We start from the raw sequence: 25986 nt of genomic DNA, 5'->3' as shown, positions 1-25986 counted from the left end.
CTGTAGCTTTTTCCGATCCTGTTCAGTGACACCACCCCCCAATACCAGACGATGATGCAACCAGTCAAAATGCTCTCCACAGTCCATTTGTAGAACTTTGCTGGAGTCTTTGGTTTCATACCAAATCTCCTCAAACTCCTAATGTAGCTGTTGCCTAGCGTTCTACAGAATTGCATCAATATGTTGGGCCCATAAAGATCTTTCACATCCTCGTCCTGTGGTATTATCATGTTCTTCGACTCTTAATTCTTCCCTTTCAGTTATTCTGCTATTGTCACTTTAGTATTCCTTCAGACTGCACTAAATTCTGTGCACTGGCACATATAAAATGCTGGAGGAATTCAGCAGGTCAGGCAGCATCCATGGAGAGTCGATACTCTGGACCGAGATCCCTCATCTCAACCCTTCCTCTCCATAGATGCTGCCTGACCTGCTGAATTCCTCCAACATATTGTGTACGTGTTGCTCTGCATTCCTAGCATCAGTACAATTCCTTGTATTTAATCTTTGCACCATTCTGTTGTTTTGTACCTGACATTGTATTTATTGTTTTTTTTGTTATTACCATATATACTGTGTGAGCTTCAAGTGACCATGGAATTCAATCTCACCCTGGTGTACAGTAAATTGTAATAATTATTATCTACATTTGCACAGCTTGCTTGCAGTTCCTGATGTTTATAGTTTATTGATCCTGTCTACAGTTACTGTTCTATAGATTTGCTAAGTATGCCCACAGAAAAAGAATCTCAGAGTTATATGTGGTGAAATGTTTGTACTCAGATGTTAGTTAAAAGCAAGGTTAAATAAATAGGTTTGAGCTGGCATTTAAAAGTCTCACACACAAAATGCTGGAGGATCTCAGCAGGCCAGGCAGTATCTATGGAAAAGAGTGTCTTGGTGACCTGCCGAAGGGTTTCGGCCCAAAATGTCGACTGTACTCTTTTCCATAGATGCTGCCTGGTCTGCTGAGTTCCTCCAGCATTTTGTGTGTGATGCTTGGATTTCCAGCATCTGCAGATTTTCTCTTGTTTGTGATTTAAGAGTGTCAGTTACTGAGTCTGCATCCCTTATAGGTTCAGGCATTGAATTCCACAGATTATGGCCGTGACCTGACAATTATTGTTTGAGGAAGGTTGTTTAAATTTAAAAGAGCGGAAGAGGAAGACATGAGAGCTGGAGCAGGATTATAAAATAATAGGATTTAATATAAAATGGGGCCACTGTGTTTAATATATTTGTCACATTATTGTTGAAAGAATCAAACATTTCATTTATCGAGCAGTTTAAGTCACATAGGTCAGATAAACTAGGCAGCTCAGAGAAGGTTAATAAACTGATCTAATATAATCAGAGTCATCAGCCCAGCCAGTAACTGCAAATTTCTCATTATTAGGTTGAAATATGGAAAGAATCGAATAACCCTTTGGTGCCGATTGACATCCATGTACCAAGTGAACACACCCAATCTGTGAAAGCGTTCCTGGAATTCAATGGCATACAGTACTTGATCTTGACAGAGGATCTTCAGGTATGATCTTCCAACTGTTCCTGAAGAGTTGTGTCTCCTTATTACTGCTCTGGACTGGTACTGGCTCTTTCTTCGCCAGTTAATATTAGAAGAAGTTGTTTATGATCTACTGCTGATCTTTCAGGCACTGGTGGACGAGGAGCAGAAAGAAATGTTGTTGTCCCGGAACAAGGAGCGCAACATCAGCTCTTTCAACTATGCTGCCTATCACACATTGGAGGAGGTAAAGTCCAACAACGACCGTGAAAACAAAATATTTCAGTCAAAAGTAATGACAATTAAAAAAAACATCCGGGTGTCCTCCAACTTCAATTTCTCTAACTTCCAGTAATTTCTCCTTCCTCCCCCTTCTCTCTTTTTGCATTCTCTATTCTGGCTCTCCTCTTACCCTTCTCTTCTCCTCACCTGCCCATCACTTCACTTTGGTGTCCCTCCTCCTTCCCTTTCTCACAAAGCCTCCTGTCCCTCCAATCAGATACCTTTTTCTTCACCCTTTACCTCTTCTGCTTATCACCTTGCAGACTCACACTTCATCCCCTCCCCCTACCCACCCACCTTCCCCCTTACCTGGCCTCACCTGTCACCCACCAGCTTGTACTCCTGCACTTCTCCCCACCTTCTTAATCTGGCTTCTTCCCCCTTCCTTTCCAGTTCTGATTATTCTGTTTGTGGTACTGGGAAGCCAGATGGCCGTGAGAGATGGAGAGGACAAACATGACGTGCTTATTTTGCCATCCACCCAGAATGCCTTCTCACATTATATTGAGTATGTAACACAAGGGGAAGTTTGACAGCAACCCATAAGGAACAAAATATACATGAATACATAACATATTCCTCCCCTGCATTTTAAAGGTTTCTCCTTCCCATATACAGACCAGCTGCTGAATTATTAACATTCAATAGAGTAATCATCAGATTCAACCAACAGCAAAACACATTAATTTATCTAAACTAGTGAAAAGGGTAGACTGCCTCTATTCCCAGGTGTAACCCTTGGGATTATCCTACTCCAAGTGCTGAGGGTTAGTCTCTAAACTAGAGATCCAATTTGTCTGGAGGCCACTTGTTCCTGTGAGGGTATGATGCCAAAATCATTTTATCTCTTGGTGGTGTATGTATAGATCTTGACTTGGTACTGCATTGTCACCAGAGGGCACCTCAGAAAGCACAGGTGATTGTCATAGGGAGGTGGCTGGGAACGGACCCAATTGCAAGACACAGACACTGAAGTACTAGAGACAGGACTAGGATACAGGCTGAGGGCAAGGACATGGACACAAAAACCGGGAACCCGGAACAGGACCGGACAAAAGAGCTAGGAGCCCAGGCTTGGACTCCGGGCCAGAGACTGGATAAGGACCCAGTACCTGCGTCTTGCCTCTGGCTCAGACCCCAGAACTAGGCAAGGACGAGGCTTGGCAGACAGGCCAGACAAGGCTAGAGTCTTCAGGCTAGAGGCTAGAGTCTTGAGGTGAGGCTTGGCAGGAGGCAGGAGGCAGGAGGCTGGAGTCTTCAGGCTTGAGGAGGCTTGGCAGGAGACAGAAGGCTGGAGTCTTCAGTCTTGAGGCTTGGCAGGAGGCTGGAGTCTTCACTCTTGAGGCTAGAGACCAGAGGCGAGGCTTGGCAGGAGACAGGAGGCTGGAGTCTTCAGTCTTGAGGCTAGAGACCAGAGGCGAGGCTTGGCAGGAGGCAGGAGGCTCGAGTCTTCAGGCTTGAGGCTTGGCAGGAGGCAGGAGGCTAGAGGCTTGGCTGGAGGCCGGAGGCTCCTCCTGGGCAGGGCGCGGATCACGACCCGACAGAGGCAAGGGACAGGAAGGGACAGAACCAACCACAGGTAATAGCAAGACAGCCTGGCTTACCCGATGGAGGCAAGGGTTAGGAAGGGACAGAACCAACCGTAGGTAACGGCAATTTGGCCTGGCTTACCCAACGGAGGCAAGGGACAGGAAGGGACAGAACCAACCGCAGGTAATGGCAAGACGGCCTGGCTTACCTGGGCGGAGGCAAGGGACAAGGGAGCTAGGTACAGGGTGGCTCCAGGACAAGACTGCAGGTGAGACAAGGCAAGACAAGGCGAGAGTTACCAGCAAGACAAGGCAAGGCTTCTGGCAAAGCAAGGCAAGACGAGAACTTTAGACGAGGTGAGAGTTACCAGCAAGACAAGGCAAGGCTTCAGGCAAGGAAACAGAAGGCAGAGGAAGGGATACAAGGAGTAAGGACAAGAACGATCCAGCAGCCACACCCTGCTCTCTGAAGGTATTTATGCAGCCAGCCCCAATGAGCATCAGCTGACTCAATTAGCTCAATAAGAACAGAAACAGGGTAGACAGGAAAACCTGGAGCAAGGGTGGATGGACCGGACTGTGAACCAGAATACGGCCTTCACGGACCGGACCATGACCGTGATAGGGGAGCACTGGCTGTGTCATTTCATTTTAATGGAGGTTCTGCAGTCATTTTCTCAGAATCCTGTTCATTTCTACAGTTGGATCTGGATTGGTGAGTTTGCATTGGTTTTCAGTAGCCTCATAAGTGGGCAATAGCTGATCAACATGCTTTCTCCAGATGTCGTAGCTACTGGTTTCCAACATGAATGACTCAGGACCAGTTTGTGCCACAACCGTCACAGGTATCCACTTTGTTCCAGAGATGTAGTTCTGGGCAAGTACTCTCTCTCTGTGAAAGTTCTGTGCTGCATCCTTGGCAGGCGTCTCTGCTTGGATTTTCTATTTTGTGTTTGGGAGTCTCAGCAGGTCAAACCAGGTGCAAAGTTGTCATCGTCAGTGCAGAGGCTGCAGCCATTTTGGTGGTGGTGTGAGGTGCGTTGCGGCATGTCAGCGAGAAGGTGCTAAGATGCTGGTTGAGGAATCCACTTCCCACTGAGGTCTTGAGGGCTTGTTTCACTGCTTGTACAAGTCACTCAGCAAGGCCATTCGTGGCTGGATGACATGTGCTGACCTGCTGTGCTGAATACCACTTGCTTCCATAAATGCCTTGAACTTTTCAGACAGGAGTTGTGGGCCATTCCACTTACAGGCTGTTGAGAAAGCCCAAAATGGCTAAAGATGGGACATTGCTCCCCAGTGCATTTTTCAGATGTAGGGCTCTTCACGATGGCAACCACAGGCCATTTGCTCTGTGTGTCCACTACAACCAGGAGCACATGGTCTTCTGGTCCTGTAAAATCTATGTGAATCCTCTACCATTTCCATGGATGTGAAGGAGCAAATTGAGGAACATTTCTCACTTGCTGACAATGTGGGCATGCTCTGGCCTTCTCTTCAATGGTCAGGTCCAGTCCTGACCACCAGAAGTAACTGCATGTGGTTCCTTTCCTGTGCACTTTGCCCCAGTGTCCTGCATGTAGCTCGTCAAGCACCTACTTTTCTAATAGGACTGTGAGCTCCTGACATCAAGCCAGGTAAGCTTTCAATTCCATGGGTGGCCCTTCTTTCCATTCGTGAGTTGCCACATCTGATACTTTAGATAGAACAGGGTCAGTACGTGTGTGCTTCTAGACTTGTGTCACAGTTATCACAGCTGCAGGTACTTCCTTGAAGTAAAAGATCTCTTTCAGGGATGGCTCTGGAGCTGTAACAGCTAAGGGAAATCTGGATAGTCCACTAGCGTTCAAATGGTGGTCAGACCTCTTGTACTTTATATCGTATTGATGTGCAAATTGCATCAGAGCCCAACATTACAGTCAATTAGAAGCCAGTGAAGGCATGCCAGTATGTAAACCAAAAATTGATGCCTAACAGTAATGATCCACCTTTAGTGTAAATTATCAACCAATCCTGCAAAAAGCTGTCAATAAAGGGAAGCGGGTATTCTCAGCCGTAAGAACCAGACTAATGATTACCTTGAAGTCTCCACAAAGCCTTAAAGACCCATCCCATTTTAGGACAGGAGCCACTGGAGTTGCCCGTTTACGTACACACACTGGTTCCAATACCATATCCTGGGCACCAATTTACAATTCAGCCTCTTCCTTTGGCTTGAGAGCATATGGAACAGGTCCTGCCTTCTGGCATTTGGGTGTTGTGTCGGGCTTAACGGTGATTCCTTTCATACTGTCCAGTTCTCCGATGAATACTTTGCTGTGCTTCTTGTGCACTTCTTGTACACCAGTCCTCCCACCAATCATGTGCACTTCACGCCAGTTGAATTTGAGCTGCCAGAACCAGCAGAAGTGCTTGATAATTACCTTTAACAATGTACGGTGGAAGTTTCCTTCTCTGTTTGTTGATTTCCACTGTAGCATATACAATGCCCCTCACTGGAACAACCTCACCAGTATAAGTCTTTGAAGTCAACCTCGTTCCTTCTGGGATGAGATGCTGCCATTTTTTTCTCCATGTAAACGGTCTCTGTCGCCGGTGATACCGCAGCACCCATGTCCACCTGCATCATCCACCTGAGGGCTCACCCAACAGCCATCCTTGTGTCTTGAAACAGATAAAACTTGCAAAGCTTCTCCAGCCACAGAGTGAGAATCATTCAGTCCGATGCTCCATCTTGTTCACGTTTCTTTTTGTTTGTCCAAAGGTAAATTCTCTTTATCACAGTGATTTTGGTTGCCAGTATCTTTAACTTTTACAAGTGCATTCAATATGTCCCTTTTTGCCACAGCTTTGGCAGTCTAAATCCCCATACCAGCATTCTTTCGCTGAATGTCACAATGGAACACTGCCAATAGATGTGTTATTGTTAAAGTCTGTAGAAGCTTTATGAACCTGACATGATGTATTAATAGCCATTCTTCTTTATCTGCCATCTCCATAGATGTACTAACCTCAATTTCCTTCTGCAATATTAGTCTGTCTTCTGTAAGCATACGTTTCTGAATTGCCTCCCTTCACAGACCACCTACGAATCTATTGCATTGTCATTCGGCACTGCCCAAAATCACAGTGTTCAGACAATTGTTTCAGAACCGCCACAAACTGTGAAATAGACTTACTTTTCTCTTGATTCCTTTTCTGAAATCTAAATCTCTCTCTAATAATCAAAGGTTTACGTGAATATGGGCTCTTTAAGACTAACTATATCTCTTAAGGCTTATTGGCAGGGTTAGTAGGTTGCATTAGATTGTGTAATTAATTAAATGTTTTTCAACCAGCACAGTCAGAAAAGTTGGAACAAGAATATCATCTGAAATTTAGTTTGCCTGTGCAAAAATTGCAAATCTTTCAGTATATGAACTCCAGTACTCTGTCAGTTCGTCACTTGGCACCATACTTCCAAACATTGTCACCATTTTCAATCACAATCATGTTCCAGATAAGTTAACTAGTTTTCTCTCTCTCTCTCTCTCTCTCACACACACTCGCTCTCACTCTCTCTCACTCTCTCTCACATTCTTATTTGTTTTATGTATCTGCCCCATTCTCGTTCTCTCTCCTTGGATTTTTTTTACTCACAATGCCTGCTGTGGCCATCTTCTTGTGGCTTGTGACAGCTTCTTTTTGCTCACAGCAGCGCATTGCCAGATTGACATATTGCGTTTCTTGCTGGAGGGAACAAAGCGATAATTATCACATGAGGACTTGTCACCTCATCACACCCAGCTATACTTCTGCACCGGGAAGCTGAGTGGCTTTGAGTAACACACACGAGTGGTGAGGAACAAATAACCCACTGTTTATTTTGCCTGGAAGTCATATAACCAGAATGGCCAGTCACGTAACCAAGGGGGCTGTGTCCAAAAGTAGAGACTGAGCCGAGGCTCAGATGATTTAAACTCTGGGCCAGATCGAAGAGGCCAGGTGTTGGGGCCAGGCACACATATAATATAACTATATAACCATATAACAATTACAGCATGGAAACAGGCCATCTCGGCCATTTTAGTCCGTGCCGAACTCTTACTCTCACCTAGTCCCACCGACTTGCACTCAGCCCATAACCCTCCATTCCTTTCCTGTCCATATAGCTATCCAATTTTACTTTAAATGACAATATCGAGCCTGCCTCTACCAATTCTACTGGAAGCTCATTCCACACAGCTACCACTCTCTGAGTAAAGAAGTTCCCCCTCATGTTATCCCTAAATTTTTGCCCCCTAACTCTCAAGTCATGTCCTCTTGTTTGAATCTCCCCTACTCTCAATGGAAAAAGCCTATCCATGTCAACTCTATCTATCCCCCTCATAATTTTAAATACCTCTATCAAGTCCCCCCTCAACCTTCTACGCTCCAAAGAATAAAGACCCAACCTGTTCAACCTTTCCCTGTAACTTAGGTGCTGAAACCCAGGTAACATTCTAGTAAATCTTCTCTGTACTCTCTCAATTTTGTTGACATCTTTCCTATAATTCAAGATTCAAAGATTCAAAAAACTTTATTGTCATTCTGACCATACATCAGCTCTGCAGGGTAGAATGAGACAGCGTTTCCCAGGAGCAGTGCAATCATAACATAACAAACGCAACACTAAATAATAAACATAACAATAAATAGTAAAACACAACAGCCACATGTCAGTTAAAATCAAGTTATAAATGTCCAGTGCAAGTTAAAAGTGTCCAAAGCAGAGTCAGGTAGAGCAGCTATTTAGCAGTCTGACTGCCTGTGGGAGGAAGCTGTTTAGTAGCCTTGTGGTTTTAGTTTTGATGCTCCTGTAACGTTTGCCTGATGGCAGAAGAACAAACAGTTCATGGAGAGGATGTGAGGGGTCTTTAATGATGTACCGTGTCTTCTGGAGGCATGGACTCTGAAAGAGGTCTTGGACAGAAGGTAGGGAGACCCCAGTAACCTTCTCTGCTCCCCTAACCACCCTCTGCAAGGCTTTTTTGTCGACAGCACTGTAGCTGGAGTACCAGGTTGTGATGCAAAAGGTCAGCACACTCTCAACCGCGCCTCTGTAGAATGTAGTTAAGATGTTATTGGGGAGTGATGCTTGTTTAAGCTTCCTCAGAAAGTGCAATCTCTGCTGGGCCCGTTTCACAATCCCAGTGGTGTTCCTGGACCAGGTGAGATTGTCCGAGATCTGCACCCCAAGGACCTTGATGTTTTCCACTCTCTCCACTGTGGAGCCGCTGATGCTGAGGGGTGTGTGCTCAGGCTCAGACCGTCTGAAATCGACGATCATCTCCTTGGTTTTGGTGACATTAAGCATCAAGTTGTTATCCCTGCACCAGCTCTCTAGGTGTTTGACCTCCTCCCTGTACATTGTTTCATCATTTTTGCTGATGAGCCCCACCACTGTGGTATCATCTGCAAATTTAATGATCAGGTTCTCCTTGAATCTGGCTACACAGTCATGTGTTAGCAGTGTAAACAGCAATGGGCTAAGCACACAGCCTTGTGGAGATCCAGTGCTCAGTGTGATGGAGTCAGAGATGTTCCTGCCAACACGGACTGACTGTGGTCTCTCTGTCAAGAAATCCAGAATCCAGTGACACATGGCAGTGCTAAGGCCAAGCAGTGACAGTTTCTCCACTAGTCTCTGCGGGATGATGGTATTGAACGCTGAACTGAAATCAATGTACAGGATTCTGGCATAAGTGTCTTTGTTGCCCAAGTGAGAGAGAACTGTGTGCAGTGTGGAGGATATTGCCTCCTCCGTAGAGCGATTTGGACGATAAGCAAACTGTAGAGGATCCAGGAATGAGGGGAGGCTGGCTGTGATATGAGGCTTGACAAGCCGTTCAAAACATTTCATCACTATGGGGTGATAACGGGACGATAATCATTCAGACCAGAACTGTACACAATACTCCAAATTTGGCCTTACCAATGCCTTGTACAATTTTAACATTACATTCCAACTCCTATATTCAATGCTCTGATTTATAAAGGCCAGCATACCAAAAGCTTTCTTCACCACTCTATCCACATGAGATTCTACCTTCAGGGAACTATGCACCATTATTCCTAGATCCCTCTGTTCTTCAATGCTCTACCATTTACCATGTATGTCCTATTTTGATTAGTCCTACCAAAATGTAGCACTTCACATTTTTCAGCATTAAACTCCATCTGCCATCTTTCAGCCCACTCTTCTAATGGCCCTAAATCTCTCTGCAAGCTTTGAAAACCTACTTCCTTATCCACAATGCCACCTATCTTAGTATCATCTGCATACTTACTAATCCAATTTACCACCTCATCATCCAGATCATTAATGTATATGACAAATAACATTGGACCCAGTACAGATCCCTGAGGCACAGCACTAGTTACCATCCTCCAATCTGACAAACAGTTATCCACCACTACTCTCTGGCGTCTCAAAATGGGTTCTATTGGGTTTCTTTGTTTTGTGGCTGCCTGTAAGGAGATGAATCACAAAGTTGTATAAAGTATACATACTTTGATAATAAAAGAACTTTGAACTTTAAACATAACACTCAGGGAAGCTTGACAGCAACATGTAAGGATTAAAATACTCTGTACATGAATACATAACACTGATAAAGGGTTTCCAGCCGAAACATCAACTGTTTATTCATAAAATACTCTGCAGATGCTGGGGTCAAAGCAACACGCACCGGACTCCATTCATGCTATTGGGTTTCACTTTGTCGGAAGTAATGTCTTGCAGACCCTGCGAGAGTTGTCATGCATTTGATGTTGCCTCCAACCCCATTTAAAATCCTCTCTTCGCTCTTGAAATAGCCCTCCGCAAGTCATACCTGGTTTTCTGGTACAGGCCTGGGCCGCCAGACTTGACTCCCACAGATCTAGCCTTCAGCAGATGACGTACCTCCATGGCTTTTGGTTTGGGAATATACAGTAAGTCTTTGTAGGCACACACTCATCAACACAGGTTTTAATGAAGTCAATAACAACTGCAGCATACTCATCCAGGTTCAAAGATGAATCCCTGAATACAGGCCAGTCCACCGAGTCAAAGCAGTCCTGTAGGTGCTCCTGTGCTTCCCTTGTCCAAACCTTCTTGGTCCTCACTGCTGGTGCTGCAGTCTTCAGTCTCTGCCTGTACTCAGGGAGTAGAAGTACAGCCAAGTGATCAGACTTCCTGAAGTGAGGGCGTGGAATAGCATGGTAGGCATTCTTGATGGTGGTGTAGCAGTGGTTTCCATAGATACTGCCCAAGTTGCTCCAGCATTTTGCGTTTGTTGCTCTGGATTTCCAGCTTCTTCAGAATCTCCCATTTATGTTGTCACTCTTGACTGGGATAGAAATACCACCCACCCGAGCATAATTCCCCAAATCGACGACATTGATAGCAGTTTTGCCTGTGTGATGGACATCACTGACACCAACCTTCAGTCTCCACTCAATTAGTCAGTCAGTTATTTGATACTCTTCCCAATGCATAGTTTATCCTTTGACCACACACTCAGACATCTTAAATTTGATTTTAATTTGGCAAATTCTGCTAAAGATTCAATGTGCAGCCTTTGTCTGAGGGCAGATTTTAGGTTTACTCTGAACACCATCTAGCTGTCAAGTCCGCAATTCATAAGATGGGGACTGGAACTGAGCCCTAACCCACCACGGAGAGCCACTTCCAAAGTTCCTGAGGCTGATTTCAGAGACACACTGATTCTTTGTGATCATATAGTCCAGGGAACAACATAGGATCATCTCACTGGTCAAATACAAAGCAAATTGACTTAGGCCTGTCTTCTCTTTCCCAGATCTATGATTGGATGGACAAGCTTGTGGCTTCAAACTCAGGCCTGATCAGCAAAATACAGATTGGTACCACCTTTGAAAACCGGCCGATTTATGTCCTCAGGGTAGGTGTAAACTGGTTCTGATTTAATACTGAATCTTGTGAAATTTCAGCAGAAGTCCTGCAATGCAACATCACCTGACAGACAAATATCATTAAAAACAGCATAAAGTTGTTGCAGGAATTAGTTCAAAGACACCGTGGTGTAAGTGGTGTAATGGTATCAGCACCGGACTTTGAGGTGGGTGGTCCTGGGTCTAAATCTGGCCAGCTCCCTGCATGCTTTCCATCCAGGCTGGGTTGAGAATTGAGCTAATAACTTGGAAAAGACCATAAGACATAACAGCAGAATTAGGCCACTTGGCCCATCGAATCTGTTCCGTCATTCAATCATACCGATCCTTTTTCCCCCTCCTCTGCCCCACTTCCCGACCTTTTCCCTGTAACCTTTGATGCCATGTCCAATCAAGAACCTATTAATCTCTGCCTTAAATACACCCAATGACCTGGCCTCCACTGCCACCTGCGGCAACAAATTCCATAAATTCACCACTCTCTGGCTAAAGAAATTTTTCCACATCTCTGTTTTAAATGGACACTCTTCTATCCCAAGGCTGTGCCCTCTTATCCTAGACCGCCCCACCATGGAAACATCCTTTCCACATCTACTTGGTGTAGGCCTTTCAACATTCAAAAGATTTCAATGAGATCCCCCCTCATCCTTCTAAATTCCAGCGAGGACAGACCCAGATCAAATATTCCTCTTATGATAATCTTTCAAAGGTCTCAAAAGTTTCAAAGATACATTTAATGTCAGGGAAATGTATACAATATACTTCCTAAAATTCTTCACAACCATCCATGAAAACACCTGGTAATCCGACATACCTAATTAGGGGAAAAGAGATGTCCTCGTTTCACAGCGAGAGGGGAGACATAACAAACAACTCGCTGATTTACAATGTTAAAGGTCTATTGTGTTGCTTTTTCTGAGCTCTGTGCCTGAAGAACTTGGATCTCTGGGCACACAGCCAGCAGCCAGCTTGCTGTTTTCGATCTTCCATCTCCCACGACACACCAGATTTCTGCGGAGGCACCGACCTCGAGTCCACCTGCCTCCAGAGCCAAATATCCTGAAACTCTGAAGGCGAGCTGATCTTCTCGGCCGCATCCTTGGTAGATGGAATAGCAGCCAGTTGTGAGACCCCGAGAGCGGGTCCCATCCCCGCAAAGAACCAAAATCAGCGTATAACTCCAGGTCAAGGTCTTCAAAAGAACCCTGAAAAGGAAAAACAGAGATATTAATCATAGAAATAGAGCTGTTTCCAAGGATGTGAGCAAAGAAGTCGTCATTAGGCGCCATCGTCTCCTAAATTCATTCCCAGAATCATCCCTGCGAACCTCCTCTGAACCCTCTCCAATACCAGCATATTTTTTCTTAGATGAGGAGCCCAAAACTATTCACAATATTCAGGTGAGGCCTCACCAGTGTCTTTTAAAGCCTCACCATCACATCCCTGCTCTTGTCTTCAAGACCTTTTGAATTGAATGTTAGGCATTTGCCTTTCTCACCACTGACTCTACCTGCAAATTAACCTTTGGGTTGTTCTGCACAAGGACTCCCAAGTCCCTTTGCATCTCAGATTTTTGGATTTTCTCTGTTTAGAAAATAGTCTGCACATTTATTTATACTACCAGAGTGCATGACCATGCATTTTCCAGCATTGTATTTCATTTGCCACTCTTGCCCATTCTCCTAATCTGCCTAAGTCCTTCTGTAGCCTTCCTGTTTCCTCAAAACTACCTGCGTGGATGGAGGATTGGTTAACTAATAGAATGCAAAGAGTTGAGATACAGGGGTTGGCAATCAGTGGCGAGCGGTGTGCCACAGGGGTCGGTGCTGGGCCCACAACTCTTCACGATACACATTAACGATCTGGAAGAGGGGACCGGGTGTAATGTAACTAAGTTCGCTGATGACATTAAATTGAGTAAATTATTATTTAAATGGTAAAAGATTGCACATGCTGCTGTGCAGGAGGACGTGGGTGTGCTTATGCATGAGTCGCAAAAGGTTAGTTTGTAGGTACAGCAAGCTAACAAAAAGGTAAATGGAATGTTGGCCTCCATTGCTAGAGGGATTGAATTCAAGAGCAAGGAGGTTATGCTGCAACTGTACAGGGTACTGGTGAGGCCGCACCTGGAGTACTGTGTGCAGTTCTGGTCTCCATACTTGAGGAAGGATATACTGGCTTTGGAGGCAGTGCAGAGGAGGTTCACCAGGTTGATTCCAGAGATGAGGGGGTTAGATGATGAGGAGAGATTGAGTTGCCTGGGACTGTACTCGCTGGAATTCAGAAGAATGAGAGGAGATCTTATAGAAAAATAAAATTATGAAAGGGATAGATAAGATAGAGGCAGGAAAGCTATTTCCATTGGTAGGTGAGATTAGAACTATGGGACATAGCCTCAAGATTTGGGGGAGTAAATTTAGGATGGAGGTGAGGAGGAACTGATTTTCCCAGGGAGTGGTGCATCTGTGTATTCTCTGCCCAATGAAGCCGTGGAGGCTACCTCAGTAAATATATTGAAGACAAAGTTGGATAGATTTTTGCATAGTAGGGGAATTAAAGGTTATAGGGAAAAGAAAAGTAGGTGGATATGAGTCCATGGTCAGATCAGCCATGATCTTATTAAATGGTGGAGCAGGATCAACGGACCAGATGGCCGACTCCTGCTCCTATTTCTTACATTCTTATGTTCTTGTGCTCCTCCACCAATCTTTGTAATACCTGCAAACTTGGCAGCAAAGCCATCTATTCCATCATCTAAATCATTGGTATACAGCATAAAAAAAGTGGTCCGAACACCAGTCCCTGCAGAACACCACTGATCACTGGCAGCTAACCAGTGAAAGATCCTCTTATTCCCACTCACTGCCTCTACCAATCAACCAATGCTCTAAAATGTCAGTAACTTTCTTGTAATACCATGGGCTCTTAACTTGGTAAGCAGCATCATGTATGGCACCTTGTCAAAGACCTTCTGAAAGTCCAAATACACAACATCCACTGCATCCCCTTTATCTATCCTACATGCAATCTCCTCAAAGAATTCCAACAGCTTTGTCAGGCAAGATTTTCCCTTAAGGAAACCATGCTGACTTTGTCCTGTCTTGTCCTGTGTTTCCAAGTACTCCACAACCTCATCTTTAACAACAGACTCCAACATCTTCCCAATTATTGAGGTCAGGCTAACTGGTCTATAACTTCCTTTCTGCTACCTTCCTCCTTTCTTAAAGAATGGAATTTTCCAATTTGCAATTTTCCAGTCCTTTGGCACCATGCCAAAGTCCAGTGATTTTTGAAAGATCATTATTAATGCTTCCACAATCTCTACTGCTACCTCTTTCAGAACCCTAGAGTGCAGTTCATCTGATCCAGGTGACTTATGTACTTTTAGGTCTTTCAGCTTTTTGAGCACCTTCTCCCTTGTAATAGTAACTGCACTCACTTCTCTTCCTTCACAAACTACAACATCTGGCACACTGCTAGTGTCTTCCACAGTGAAGACTGATGCAAAATACTTATTTAGTTCATCTGCCATATCTTTGACTCCATTATTATTTCTTGCGGTCCTACATCCACTCTCATTTCTCTTTTATTTTTTACATACTTGAAAAAACTTTCATTGCCCACTTTGATATTGTTTGCTAGCTTGCTTCCATATTTCATCTTTTCCATCCTAATGATTCTCTTACTTGCTCTCTATAGGTTTTTAAAAGCTTCCCAATCGTCTATCTTCCTGCCAATTTTTGCTTTGTTTCATGCCCTCTGTTTTGTTTTTACATCAGCTTTGACTTCCCTTGTCAGCTACAATTGTACTATTTTGCCATTTGAGTATTTCTTTGTTTTTGGAATACATTCATCTTGCACCTTCCTCATTTTCCCCAGAAACTCACGCCATTGCTGCTCTGCTGTCATTCCTGCCAGCAGCTCCTTCCAATTTACTTTGGCCATCTCCTCTCTCATACCACTGTAATTTATGGTCTTATAGTCTTATATATGACCCTGCTCTGCTGGGGGAGAAGCTGACAGCGATGCAGGTGGATACTTTCCTGGTGTCATGGATTCTTGATTACCTGACTGGCAGACCACAGTACGTGTGCTTGCAACACTGTGTGTCCGACAGAGTGATCAGCAGCACTGGGGCTCCAAAGGGGACTGTCTTGTCTCCCTTTCTCTTCACCATTTACACCTTGGACTTCAACTACTGCACAGAGTCTTGTTAACTTCAGAAGCTTTCTGATGACTCTGCCATAGTTGGATGCATCAGCAAGGGAGATGAGGCTGAGTACAGGGCTACGGTAGGAAACTTTGTCACATGGTGTGAGCAGAATTACCTGCAGCTTAATGTGAAAAAGACTAAGGAGCTGGTGGTAGACCTGAGGAGAGCTAAGGTGCCGGTGACCCCTGTTTCCATCCAGGGGGTCAGTGTGAACATGGTGGAGGATTACAAATACCTGGGGATACGAATTGACAATAAACTAGATTAGTCAAAGAACACTGAGGCTGTCTGCTTGAAGGGTCAGAGCCGTCTCTATTTCCTGAGGAGACTGAGGTCCTTTAACATCTGTCAGACGATGCTGAGGATGGACTATGAGTCTGTGGTGGCCAGTGCGATCATGTTTGCTGTTGTGTGCTGGGGCAGCAGGCTGAGGGTAGCAGACACCAACAGAATCAACAAACTCATTCGTAAGGCCAGTGATGTTGTGGGGATGGAACTGGACTCTCTGACGGTGGTGTCTGAAAAGAGGATGCTGTCCAAGTTGCAAGCCATCTTGGACAATGTCTCCCATCCACTACATAATGTACTGGGTGGGCACAGGAGTACATTCAGCCAGAGACTCATTCCACCGAGATGCAGCACAGAGCATCATAGGAAGTCATTCCTGCCTGTGGCCATCAAACTTTACAACTCCTCCCTTGGAGGGTCAGACACCCTGAGCCAATAGGCTTGTCCTGGACTTATTTCCTGGCATAATTTACATATTACTATTTAATTATTTATGGTTTTATTACTATTTAATTATTTATGGTGCAACTGTAATGAAAACCAATTTCCCCCGGGATCAATAAAGTATGACTATGACTATGACTATATTGGCTAATTTTCTTAACTCCGCTGAAATACTGCTACGTCAGACTTTATTTTCTCCCTATCAAATTTCAAGTTGAACTCAATCATATTGTGATCACTGGCTCCTAAAGGTTTTTTTTTAACCTTAAGCTCCCTAATCGCCTCCAGTTCAATACATAACACCCAATCCAGTATAACTGGCCCCTAGCAAGCTCAGTGACAAACTACTCTAAAAAGCGATCTCATAGGCATTCAAAGCAAGGTTTTCACCCAATATGCCACAAGGCATGGACAGGAATAACAACAACACTGGCATATACCCTTCTGAGCGGTCTGATGCCACTGACAGACTGAAGAGGAGAAACTGGACCTTAAATTGGACCCTTATCAAGGGTATAAATCAGATGCAATGAAGTCTAAAAAGGCCTTGCCAAACTTGAAGGTACATTGAAATCACTTTGTCTGATTTTGGATCAAGAAATTTATTCAGTATCCCATGAAAAATACCTTAGAAACATAATGTCCTTAGTATCTGCTTTATTGGAATTTGAACTAGGTCTCTTTTGCTTGAGTTCTGGTAAATTCTACAGTTACTAGAATTGCCGGCCAGTGGTTTAGTAGAATCAGCACTGGACTCTGAGATCAGTGGTCCTGAGTTCAAACCCAGCTGGGTCCCAACTTGGGCAGCAGCAGTATCTGTGCAAAAGAAAGGCCTGGCAGCCTTCCGTATCCTGTCACAAAAACCCTATGGACAACTACACTACCCATAGGGTGGCTGTGAGTCGACAGCGACTCGACAGCACTCAACAACCACAACCTCCAAAGGTAGGTTGACCAAAGATTGCAGAGACCGTTGTCCCTGATTTGGGTTCATTTTAGATCTTGATACCAGACCTAAAAACTAGCTCAGGAATATTAAGCGTATTTATCCATACCAAAATGTTAAATAGCCAGGCTTGTGATGTTGCAAGAAGTGATAATGCAGTAGTTATTCTGGGGATGTCAGTGAGGCATTTTCAACTTAAACTGAAAAGATATTGGAAATGATGTGTACTCGTAAACATTACACAGAGAGTGTAATGTGTAATGTAATACGTAATATAACAACTTAATGTGCACTGTTACCATGGTAACCTACTGGCATAAACTTCCTGAATTTACTTTTCATCTCAAGGTGAATTACTTCATTAAATTCCAACTGGTACTCTACATTTGAACACGCCACTGTTTTCAATGTATACCAATTCCATACCAGGCTCATTCACCAGCTTGGACTATTTGATAAATAGCACACACCTTTCACAACATCGCTTTTCAACAGTTAATCTAACTCACTTGAAAAAGTTACCTTTGAACTTTTTTCCATGACGTTTTCAGACAGTGCATTTCAGATCATATCACACTGAAACAAAAACTCATCTCCTGCAACTCCTGCTTTTTCTTATTTATATATTTCTTTTTTGTAAAAGTGACAAAATAACACAAGAAATAGGTGCAGTGAGAGACCACTTAGTCCTTTGGCACTGTTCTGCCGTTCACGAAAATCATAGCTAATCTGCTTTTACACTGTTTTCCTGCACATTGGATAGCGAGGTCAGCTGAGAAGGTCTCTCTTCCCACCGTTACAGACATTTACACCACACACTGCTTCCGCAAAGCAAACAGCATTATGAAGGACCCCATGCACCCCTCATATAAACTCTTCTCCCTCCTGCCATCTGGCAAAAAGCACCGAAGTATTCGGGCTCTCACGACCAGACTATGTAATAGTTTCTTTCCCCCAAGCCATCAGACTCCTCAATACCCAGAACCTGGACTGACACCAACCTACTGCCCTCTACTGTGCCTATTGTCTTGTTTATTATTTATTGTAATGCCTGCACTGTTTTGTGCACTTTATGCAGCCCTGGGTAGGTCTGTAGTCTAGTGTAGTTTTTGTGTTGTTTTTCGTAGTTCAGTGTAGTTTTGTATTGTTTCATGTAGCACCATGCTCCTGAAAAATGTTGTCTCATTTTTACTGTGTACTGTACCAGCAGTTATGGTCGAAATGACAATAAAAAGTGACCTGACTTGACTTCATCCCCTGATTCCTCTAATAGCCACAAATCTCTGGTTTATACAAACTCAGTGACCGGAGAATTGCAAAAGTTCACTGTTCCCTGCAGGAGGAAATGGATCTTAATCTTGGTTTTAAATTGCATCCCTCCTGCTCTGAGATTGGGACCTTTGTGGACTCCCTCACAAGCGGAAACGTCCTCCCTCCCTCTGCTTTTTGAAACTCTAGTGAATAGATGCCGAGTCTATTTAGTCATTCACAGTAGAGTGAATATGCCATCCTTGGAACCAATCTAGTAAATCATCACTGAGCTCCCTCTGTGGCAAATAGTTGAGAGGACAATTATGCAACTATACACAATATTCCAAGTGAATCTCACGAAGGTCAATGTATATTTGCAATAGAATCGTTACTTCTGCGTTCAATACTGCTTGCCTATCTAATTGCTTGCTGCACTTGCATGCTTAATTTCAGTAACCTGTGAACAAGAATGTCTGGATGTCTTCCAACACCAATAGTATCTAATCTCCTGTCATTAAAATAATTCTCAGAATTTCTTTCTGTGCTGCAAAGTGAATCATTTCCCAAGAATTGCATCTTCTGTGTTCTTGCCCAACTCCCCCAAAGCAGTTTTGCATTGTGCTCTGCCCACTTCTCACAGTCTCATCCTGTTTTATATCATCGGCAGATTTGGATACACAATACTTGGTCCCCTCAGGCAAGTCATTGACGTAGGTCATGAATAAGGTGGTAGGATGGTTAAGGAGGTATATGGAGTGTTAGTTGGGGATTGAGTTCTAGAGCCGTGAGGTAATGTTGCAGTTCTACAAAACCCTGGTTAGACCACATTTGGATTATTGTGTTTGGTTCTGGTCACTCATTATAGGAAGGATGTGGAAGGCTCAGAGGAGATCTATCTGGATTAGAGAACATTTCCTATATGTAAAGTTGAGGAAGCTAGGGCTTTTCTCTTTAGACTGAAGGAGGATGAGTCAAGGCTTGACCGAAGTGTATATGATGATAAGAGACATTGTGAGAGTGGACATCCAGCACCCTTTCCCCAGATTGGCAATGGCTAATCTGAGAGGACATACTTCTAATGCGATTGGAGGTAAGTGTGGCAGTGCATGTCAGAGATGGGCTTTTCTACACAGAGAATGGTGTATGCGTGAAAGCTGCTGCCAAGGTTGGTAGAAGGTGCAGATACATTATGCAGATTTAAGTGACTCTTATATAGGCACTTTGATGAAAGAAGATGGATGGATATGCAAGAAGCAGGGTTAGATGGTCTGAGAGTAGGTTAAGAGGACGGCTCAGTATCAAGGGTCGAAAGGCCTAGACTGTGTTATACCGTTCTGTTCTCTGTTCTATATTGAAAGGTCTAGATAGGGCGGATGTGGAGAGGGTGTTTCCAACAGTGAGAGAGTCTATGATCAGAGGGCACAGCCTCATAACAGAGACAAGTAGGAATTTCTTTGGCCAGAGGGTGGTGAATCTATGGACTTCGTTACAACTGATGGCTGTGAAGGCCAAGTCTTTGTTTATATTTAAAGTGGAGGTTGATAGCTTTTTGTTTAGTGATGGGGACAAGGCAGGAGAATGGGGTTGAACAGGAAATTAAACCAGCCATAATCCATTGGAAGAGCAGACTCAATGGGTCAAATAGCCTAACTCAGTTCGTATGTCTTATGGTCTTATTGTTCTATGAATAACGAAAGCCCAGGCACTGATCCCTGAAGTACACAAGTCTTCACAACTTGCCACATGACAAGGATCTGTTTATTCCCACTCTCGCTTTCTGTCTGACAACCAATTCTCAATCAGCATTTTACTCCCGATGCCACGTACTCAAATCCTGCTGATCTGTGTGGCATCTTATCAAAACTGAATTGAAAACCCACATACACTTCACCAACTGGTTGCTCCACATTTTTTCTACAGGCCGTGGTACTGGAGATCTCCAGCAGATTATTCACTTATTTCAGTTGTGCCTTGCTCTAGTCAAATGGTCAGATATACTGTACTAAAATTTACTGACTCTATCTATTTTAAACATGATATCCACCATTAGCCAAATCTTTGTGACGATGTCACTCACCTCTCTTTGCACAGTTCAGCACTGGTGGGACTGACCGGCCAGCTATTTGGGTGAATTGTGGAATCCATGCCCGCGAGTGGATTTCTCCAGCTACCGGCCTCTGGTTTGCCAATAAGGTATGGTGTAGATGAATAATGCTAAGGTCTCTGTTTGACAGTTCTCACAAGATTATACTGTGTTGTTGTTTTACTTCTGTACAAAGTAAATACCCAACAAAATGAGTCAAGTAGGGGATAGAAGTAAAATAGAGAAAGCAGGATTCTGGGCTCTAAATGCCATCACTCGTGTATATCACTGAGGCACCCTGACATGGCAGTGCCAGATATTTGCATCTCTTTCATCTCACTGCTATTTGATCCATATCCTGCTGCACACCAGCATGAATTCTTGTTTGACATCACCATAATCCCCATCAAAACTGCACTGGGAACCCAACTAACATAATGCACCTGCCTAAGCTCATTCTCAAACTGTTCACATTCTTAATGGACAGTTTTGAGGGTAATCTTAATAGGAGGTGTGGTAGGCTGTGCAAATTGCTGGAAAATGCCTGTGGGGAAACCAAGCTGTTGTAATGTGAACATATCACCTGCAGAGACACTGAAGCTAATGGATAAGAAGCATTTTATTTAACAAAATTAAACATTCTTGGCAGAAGAGACATGTTCAACCCAATATTAGATGGCATTTTATATGCTAAAGATCACAGGACAATTCTGTAGTTACAACATATCTACAATGCTTCCTTTGAATTACATACAATTTTCACACAAAATGAAAGTTATTCAGTATTGTCTGGTTTTCAATTAACTGGTGTCTACAGCGCCAAGGAACTATTGTCCAGGGTTGCATTTTAAATTTAATCTACAATCCATGTTCAGGTCTAAAGATTGATTGCTGAAGTTAATATTTTGCTCTGCAACCTAACTCCAGGAGATGCCCTAACACAGGTGAGCGCAGGAAGAGGATTTGGTGTGATTTACCCTCACAGTTGAATAACCTCCTCTCTCTCACGCTGTAAGCTCTAATACAAAGATTAGGAATGGCAAAAGAAGAAAACCTGCAGGAAAAATAGTGCATTACAGGAGGAATGGGGTGAATTTAGAGAGAACCGTGAGTGTGGAAATATCTCAACACTCAATAATAGAGTTTTTGTTTGTTTGTTTGCATTGATCAAGGTTGCCAATGATTATGGCAGTGATGCCTCTTTGACTTCTCTCCTCAACACAATGGACCTCTACCTGGAGCTTGTTACAAACCCTGATGGTTTCCATTTTACCCACACTAATGTAAGTACAATGAACAAGGAACACAAAAACGACTATGGCAGATGCTAGAAATTTGTAATTTTAAAAATATATAAAATAATGTAAATGCCCATCACAGGGAAATAGAGATAATATTTATCTCACAACACAGAGAAGTCCCGGTGTTGAAATACAAACCCTTTGGAAGCAATAATGTTAGAGCTTTGTTAGTTTTTGTTACCCTATTTCTCCCTGCCTGGTTGCCATCTCGGGCTGAACCAGATTGTTTTAGTCTTGCATGCAATGCATTACAGAACTTCCAATCCCATGAAATCCACCTATGTTCACTTCCTCAATATTCTCTGTTTCAGACTCTCCTTCAGTTACTGAACCCTCTTCATGCCTTGGGCATCTCCAAATCCAGTTACTCCAAGGCTCCTATTCCCAGCCTTTCCAGATAAATGGAATGTTAGGGACCGAATGTGGTTGACCCAGTAATTCTGACCTCCTGAGGAACTGTAGACTTTTTCGCAGATGGGATATGAGGACTCAAGGAAGTGGTGTTAGTTGGTAGTGCACTTGCACTCTTTCCACTTTGTTGTTGGACTTCCAATGCATGGACCTGAAGTTCTCAACACTATCCAAAGCTACCTCCTCTAATTTTGAGTAGGCATGGGCCAGTGTTTCCTAGGGGTCATCTTCTGTTAACAGATCAACAATGATGTGGACTACTAAGGCTCAAAAAAGCTGGGGGAAAGTGAGTGGGAAAAGAAGAGTAAAAATGGAAACAAATCACAACTTTGTCAACCAAAACTATTACAAAAATTAGTGGAATAAGTTACCAGGCAAACAGCAAAATTTAAGGGTAAGGCTGTTGTTTTACTAACTAAGGCGAGATACACAGTCTATGGAGTGGGATACCGGTACTAGTAAGACAAAATGGATCAGGAGAAAGTAATTGAATCAGACAATAGCCTTGGCCCTGAAAAGTGATTGGGGAAAAATCTGTAAAATGCTAATGAATTTCTGAGGATTAATAGATATGGTGGAAAGATTTCTATTTTAGAGGCAGGTTCTATTGATGTAAATTTTTTTTTAACAGAACCGTTTATGGCGTAAAACTAGGTCAAGGTATTCTGGGAATACTTGTGTTGGAGTTGACCCAAACAGGAATTTTGATGCCAATTTTGGAGGTAAGATTACGTGGTATATCCTGATGTAGAATCTACATTATGAAACTGCAAATCCAGGATAATCCAAAATAAAGTAGCTAGATTTCATTGCATCTATATTCTTTCTGCAGGTGTTCAGTATATCACAGAATTGAAAGAATTACAGGGAAATTGTATAATGTGTAACAACCAGCCTACTCTGCCTCATTTTGAGTTAATTCATGGTGCGCAGATCAAGGACTGTGAGTGTAAGAAACCAGTTCTGTGCAACCTGAATTCCATGGAGGGAAATAGCAGTTACACCCCTTAACAAAGACCTGACCAGGCCAAAGCTCATTGTTTCAAGTCAAACAAAAAATGATATAGAGGCTGCAATAATAATTTTCAAATTCTAATGGAGATTTATTTGTATTTTAGTAAAATTCAATTCTGTGATCCAATGAGAGTGTTCAGCTCAGACTTGAATATGATGGAGGTATATAAGCAACAAGCAAGTGAGCAAAAAGGTTTAAGGACAGAATGGACCTAGTAGCTTATTATCAATATGTAAACCCAAAACAACACCACACCACACAAAACCATTTACCATGGTCTGGTACATTGTCGCTACCAAGCTTTTATTGAAGGAATGGTTATTGATTCTTGTCCCAAAACTGGTAAAGGTCATGAGGTGGGATAAAATGTGCACCAGTAGCTCATGGATATGCGTGACCCTGGAGAATTGTTCCAGATGTAACCTTGGCACAGACCACTGACAGATGAAGCCAGCACTGTGCCATCCGTGACTCTTGGTCTTAAACGTTATTTGCCTTGGACTTCTGCCTAAATATTACACATTTTAAAAAGCAGAAGTTGTAGAATATGTACAGCATGTCTATGATTTTCATGTTCAATAACATAACATACCCAAACCCATCCAAATGAAACTACATTATGCCAGCAGCAAGAAAAACTCAAGTTAAACCAGAGAGTCATGGATGGAATGGTTTATTCAGAATGCTGAAAGGGTATGGGAGGGGAGGATGTGTCAGGTGGAAGTGACAGGATGCAGGATGAACCATTTACTTTGGTGACTAGTGGGGTGGAATTTGAGGACTGGGGAATCCAAGGTGTGAGGGAGGAGAGAGGGTGAAAGCAGAAGTGTGGGAAATGAGACAAACATCCTTGACCAGGATGGAAGTTAAGCCAAGCTTATGGAAAAGTACTTGTCATCAAAGCACACTTGATGGAATGGAATGCTTACAGGATGATGGGTGAGAGGTTTAGATGGATAAATACTTTATTGATCCCAAAGGAAATTACAGTGTCACAGTTGCATTACAAGTGCACAGATATACACATATACAAATATTAGAAGAGAAATAAGAAAGAATAAAAAATAAGTTGCCTCAAACAGTCTAATGGGAAGGGGTCATCACTTCCCCGGCTGTAGGCTGACTCATTATAGAGCCTAATGGCCGAGGGTAAGAATGACCTCATATAGTGCTGTTTGGAACAGCACAGTTGTATGGTAACAGTATTTGATATTCAATAATAGTGGTTGATAATGGTGGTATTTTGATAATAAATTTACTTCGAACTTTGATAACTGTGAGACTCTGTGCTTGCAATGATATTGGTCCTAAAACTATCACCCAAGACTGGAGATAGAGAAAGTGAAAAAGGCAAGACTCAGTTATTGGTGATGTGAAACTGATAGAAATTGACAGCAAAGGTGATGACGTTTTGATTTCAATCTGAGTGCAGGAAACCACATCAACATAGCTATTAAAAACATTAATGACTATAAACTTATTTTGCTACCGCAAGCTAAAAATTCTAAAGGCTGTTGTACAGAGCATGGTTGTGATAGAAGTGATTGCCTGTCAGTTTCCAAAGTAACTCTGTTAAATGGCCTCCCATGGTAAAACAAGCAGCCTACGTTCTTCAGAGACATTGGTGTCTTAATATAGTGGAGCCACTTTTTTGCATTTTAAAGAACCACTTTGTAACTTATCATGGTTCTGATTAAATGAAATCAGACTGATGTGTTCACTAAATGACATTATAACTATTTCTGCCCATGTAATACAAATAGTGTTCCCTAATCAATCAATCTTATGGAGACAGGCATTATATCAAGACTACCTATTTTTTTTTTTACTTCCTCACTTATCCTATACAATAACAAGGTTTTACTAGCCACCTCAGTCCACACTACCTTACTATAATTCATAGTTCCTTTTTCTTGCTTCTCCACTATCACAGACACTTCCATCGTCGCACATCTTTACATTTTAAACAACCTCTTCCTAACATATTATGGTTCTGATGAAAGGAAATCAATCTGAAATGTTAATTGCTTCTTTATGCTTGTTTCGTGTTTCCAACATTTTCTGTTTTTATGTTAAATCTCATATATCTGACATTTTATTTTTGCTTTTTGAAAAGCATAACTGTTTGTTTTAATTAACAGGATCTGGAGCCAGTGGATTTCCTTGCTCAGCCACGTATTATGGGCCATTTGTCAATTCTGAAAAGGAAGTCAAAGCCATTGTTGACTTTGTCAAAAACCATGGAAATTTCAAAGTCTTCATTGATGTTCATAGCTATTCCCAGCTTTTACTATTGCCTTATGGTTACACCACAGTGAAACCAAAGGACTACGACGAGCTGGTAAGTCATGGTTTGTTCTATAGAAGCAGCACACTTCTTGGCCCCAGGTGACACTGGTGGCTATCTACAGTGCTCCATGTGCCTTTGGTTAATTAATGTTGACATTTAGTCCTATATGGGTTCTATATGGGTGATGTGCCTTTTTATGGACAGACAAATATTAAATTGCATATAAAATAGATGGTAATGAAACTTTGTACCACACAGCTGAGTGACATTCAATTGATATTCACTAACTTAATGTACAAATAATCAAATGAACAATTAATGACGATAGACCCTGTTACACATTAAGAAGTGCTTGAATGATTTAAAATCACTGTAAAAGGAAGAATTTTTTTTAATGGTGATGTATTAGATAGGAATAATTGTGAAGCTAATAATGAAATGTGGTAAATGTGTTTGCAAATAGGCTTCCCTCATTTAATTACTTTGAAGTG

The 25986-nt window shown here is 42.8% G+C and overlaps 1 protein-coding gene across 1 annotated transcript in view; it reads left to right on the top strand.

The window, feature by feature from the left end:
• LOC140186975 (carboxypeptidase A1-like) overlaps positions 1-25986 on the top strand; it is a 46862-nt gene that overhangs the window by 17746 nt on the left and 3130 nt on the right. Inside the window, exons 3-9 of the mRNA XM_072241839.1 lie at positions 1397-1531; positions 1656-1754; positions 11142-11243; positions 20487-20588; positions 21651-21761; positions 22822-22912; positions 25347-25546. Of these exons, the coding sequence (XP_072097940.1) occupies positions 1397-1531; positions 1656-1754; positions 11142-11243; positions 20487-20588; positions 21651-21761; positions 22822-22912; positions 25347-25546 (840 nt within the window). The remainder of the gene's footprint in view (positions 1-1396; positions 1532-1655; positions 1755-11141; positions 11244-20486; positions 20589-21650; positions 21762-22821; positions 22913-25346; positions 25547-25986) is intronic.

Source organism: Mobula birostris, chromosome 23, assembly GCF_030028105.1.
Source record: "Mobula birostris isolate sMobBir1 chromosome 23, sMobBir1.hap1, whole genome shotgun sequence".
In the NCBI taxonomy this organism is placed as follows: Eukaryota; Metazoa; Chordata; class Chondrichthyes; order Myliobatiformes; family Myliobatidae; genus Mobula; species Mobula birostris.
The sequence above is the reverse complement of the archived record's forward strand: the minus strand, read 5'-3'. Positions and strand labels throughout refer to the sequence as shown.